The sequence below is a fragment of the Hemiscyllium ocellatum genome, chromosome 32 (genome assembly GCF_020745735.1).
Source record: "Hemiscyllium ocellatum isolate sHemOce1 chromosome 32, sHemOce1.pat.X.cur, whole genome shotgun sequence".
NCBI classification, from domain to species: domain Eukaryota; kingdom Metazoa; phylum Chordata; class Chondrichthyes; order Orectolobiformes; family Hemiscylliidae; genus Hemiscyllium; species Hemiscyllium ocellatum.
Window position 1 is genome coordinate 32,347,575 of NC_083432.1, and position 3,618 is coordinate 32,351,192.

Below are 3,618 nucleotides of genomic sequence, written 5' to 3' on the forward strand. Positions count from 1 at the left end.
ACTTTAATAGTAAGTTTAAAATAAAATTAATAATAGAAAAGAAATGAACTGTTAAAATTCGCAAAACTTAGTAATATATTAGAATATGGTCATTTATACAAATACAATATATCATTAACACATGAAATTACATTTTCACTTCTAATCCTTATTTCATGCACCCTCTGGGTCAAAACTGGTACAGTCGCCTCAGTACCCAGCGCAGGGATATTTCCCTCCTGTTCAAACACAGAAGCGTTGGAGAAGCAGTCCCGGGCATCGGCTGATGATTGACGGCAGAAATAAACCAATAGAACGTCGGCGATGCCCAAGCGATATGCCCGCCCCGCGCGAAGTAGCCAATAAACATGGAGTGAAGGCGGGCCTTAGGCTGTCGGAAGCAACGGGTCCATCGGGCGGTTTTTCTCCCCGTCCAACCGCCGTCAGTGGTTTGTGGGTGTTGTAGTTCATGGTTGGGCGGTCGGCGTTGCGGCTGCGGAGTCTCTGGACTACAAATCCCGTGAGCAGCGGCGCGGAGGGGACATGCGCAGTGAGACGCCCAGATGGTTATATAAAGGCCGCCTCGGGGGGCGAGCAGTAGCAGTTAAGCTGAGAGTAGTCAGTGTTGTTTGGGTGTTGGGTCTGAGTCCTCTCCACAGAAGCGGAGTCTCGGAGCAGAGACTCCATTTTGGGGAAGGAGGCAACAAAAAGAGAAAAATAAATCCCACGCTTGACCCGGTGGGTCAGGAGGGGCTCATGATGTCGGAGGGGTCGGGAGACTTGCTGGGGGAGCGCAGTCAGGCGGAGGGCGGGCGGGCGCCTCCGTCTCCGAGCGTCGCCCGGGCGGGTCGGGACGGCAGAGGGCGAGCGCCGCCGAAGCCGAGCGACGCCGCCGCGGCTAAAGAGCCCGCAGCTCCGGGAGGCGGGGTCGGAGGCGGAACGGGAGGAGGCGCTCTCGCCGGAGGCAAGAAGCGGCACCGGCGTCGGCCGTCCAAGAAGAAGCGGCGCTGGAAGCCCTACTTCAAGCTGTCGTGGGAGGAGAAGAAGAAGCTGGACGAGAGGGAGAGCGTGCGGGCGGCCAAGACCCGCGCCGAGATGTTCGCCAAGGGCTTCACGGTGGCCCCTTACAACACCACCCAGTTCCTGATGGAGGAGCACAACCAGGAGGAGCCCGACCTGAACCCGGGGGGAGGAGGGGGTGCTGGTGCTGGAGGCCCCCCCCGGCGGGCCGTCAAGTCTGACGAGACCAGCGAGGAGGACGAGCTGCTGCTGCTGGACGAGGAGGAGCAGCAGGACAGCGGCAGCGACGGCATGGGGGGCGACGGCGGCGGCGAGTTCCTGCAGAGGGACTTCTCCGAGACCTACGAGAAGTACCACGCCGAGAGCCTGCAGAACATGACCAAGCAGGAGCTGATCCGCGAGTACCTGGAGCTGGAGAAGTGCCTGTCCCGCCTGGAGGACGAGAACAACCGGCTGAGGGGCCGCCTAGACGGCGGCAAGGCGGCGGTGATCGCCCGGGCAGGGGAGCTGGAGAACAGCAACAAACTAAAGGAACTGGAGCGGGAGATGGAGAGGCTGAGGGCAGAAAACCTCCAGCTCCTGAAAGAGAACGAACTGTACAAACAGGAGCAGAAACTGTCTGAAAGTGTTGATTGAACTATGAGCTCTGCTTGTATGTATATCTGTGTATAAATCTAAATATTTTTAGTCTGTACAGAGTCTAGGTTTTTTTTCCTCGGCATTGTTTTTCCTTTTGAACTTGCGTTGTAAATTTGAAACAATCTTAATTATTTTGGATTGGGATGCACTTTGTTTTTCTCTACATTTTTAAACCTCTGCCTTCGCAGAGATGTTAAAGTTGACTTGTGTTTTATACAAGTGATTCCCCAACCATTTTATCTCTTCTGCAACACTTATTGATAAACGTGAAGCAACCAAAACTATCAGAAGTACAGTATTCAGTGCAATGTTTTTAACATTGTGTTTATCTGTTTTAATGGGGGTGCTCTTGCCTTATTTTAGCTTCATATTGAGTTAGCTATCAGCTAACTAAAACTTTGCCAAATGATTGCCTATGGCACAAAATCCATCACTGCCGCCACTCTGGAGAAAACTTTTTTTTCTGAGCCCTCTAACAATGGGGCTGTTTGTGGTTGTTCTGCAGTTTGCTGCATTGTAGGCTGTTGATCCTCTTGCCAGTCATGTAAAATTGTGCCCTCATTCTTGTTTTAAAGCGTTAATCTAGTTCATGGTTTGGAATAGTTTTGGATTGTTCCACCATGCCATTGGTTTGTCAACCCAACTAGTTAGGCAAAACAAATAGTTGTGTGCATTTCCCACCAGATTAGTTTGAAACCGACCTTTGCTTTTAATGGGATTTTCTGTACAGTTGCTTCCTGTGTTTCCATTATCCCATATTCTGCATCTCGTTCATTATACTAAAATGGTTTGAGAGAAACTGACCAGTAAATTACAGTATGTAGTTTTAGTTTAAAATTCTGTTAATTAAAAATGATGGTAACACTTTTTAAAAGAAACCTGAAAAGTTCCCCAAGAGTATACTTGGAAGCCAGAATCAAGATTGTTGGGGTTAAATTTGTAAAATATACCTTTTCAATGGATATATATATATATATACAATTTAAAGAATAAAAATGAATGTCTTTAAAGAGAAGAGTATCTTGTACCTTGACTGCTAAAGTCGCAAATAAACTTCATATTCCTGGCAAAGTGGTGCTTACATCATGGTTTATAATTTCGGATAACCTGAGACTTTCCAACTGTATTTAATCATAAAGAGTTAAGTTCTTAGAATCCTGAAGACAAATGGCCCAGCTTCACAACTGATCTTGGTCTAGAATGGATGTAAGTGTTCATAATAGAACAAGTTTGCTTAAAAACTGGGTGGGAAAACTTCATTGGTCCAACATCAAAGGATGCAGCAATGGTTAAGAGTTTAGAAATGTCCCTGTGTTGCATGTTTAAAATCTTATTTTTTTTTCAATTCTGAATGGAATTGGGAACAGATTTTTAGTTTTGTTTTTCCTCCTCGCCAACAAGTGAGTTGCTCAAAATTGGACTGCCGTAATCTATGGTTGCCCTGCTTCACTCGCCAGGATTGAACCAGACAATCATGAAATCAAATTCTTCACACTATACTCAGATTTTATTTCAGTATGTTGTACAGAAGATAACTTGTCTGAAATGGTATAGATTTGGAATTGAGTTTACATCATGATAAGGGATGTATGCAATGGTAATGGGGTGAGAAAGACTCATGATCTGGGAGGCTTTCTCAAATGGTAAATTTTCCTTTTAGTAATGGAATGAAATCATGTTACGGTTTTGCAAAGTTAAAAATCACACAACATCAGGTTGTCAACCAATAGGTTTAATTGGAGGCGCTAACTTTCAGAGTGCTGCTCCTTCATCAGGTGGGTGTTTTTTTTTAAAAAGTCCCATAATTTGCTATTCATGTTTACCTCGCAAACTATAACTGACACAAGACGCAGCATTTCAAAACCATGGTTGCCAATCAATTTTGTGTTCAACATGAGCAATCTAAGAATTGGCATCCATTTCATGTAGTGTTGAATAGATTGTTCCTGCTATGTATTTGAATGTAAAGACATACTGGTA

The 3,618-nt window shown here is 45.9% G+C and overlaps 1 protein-coding gene across 1 annotated transcript; it reads left to right on the forward strand.

Annotated features, from left to right (window-relative positions):
* The first annotated feature begins 507 nt into the window (after window positions 1-507).
* Window positions 508-2,653, forward strand: LOC132830795 (protein HEXIM1-like). The gene has a single exon (XM_060848647.1). The coding sequence runs from the start codon at window positions 523-525 to the stop codon at window positions 1,633-1,635; it is 1,113 nt and encodes a 370-aa protein (XP_060704630.1). The 5' UTR covers window positions 508-522; the 3' UTR covers window positions 1,636-2,653.
* Window positions 2,654-3,618: the final 965 nt, after the last annotated feature.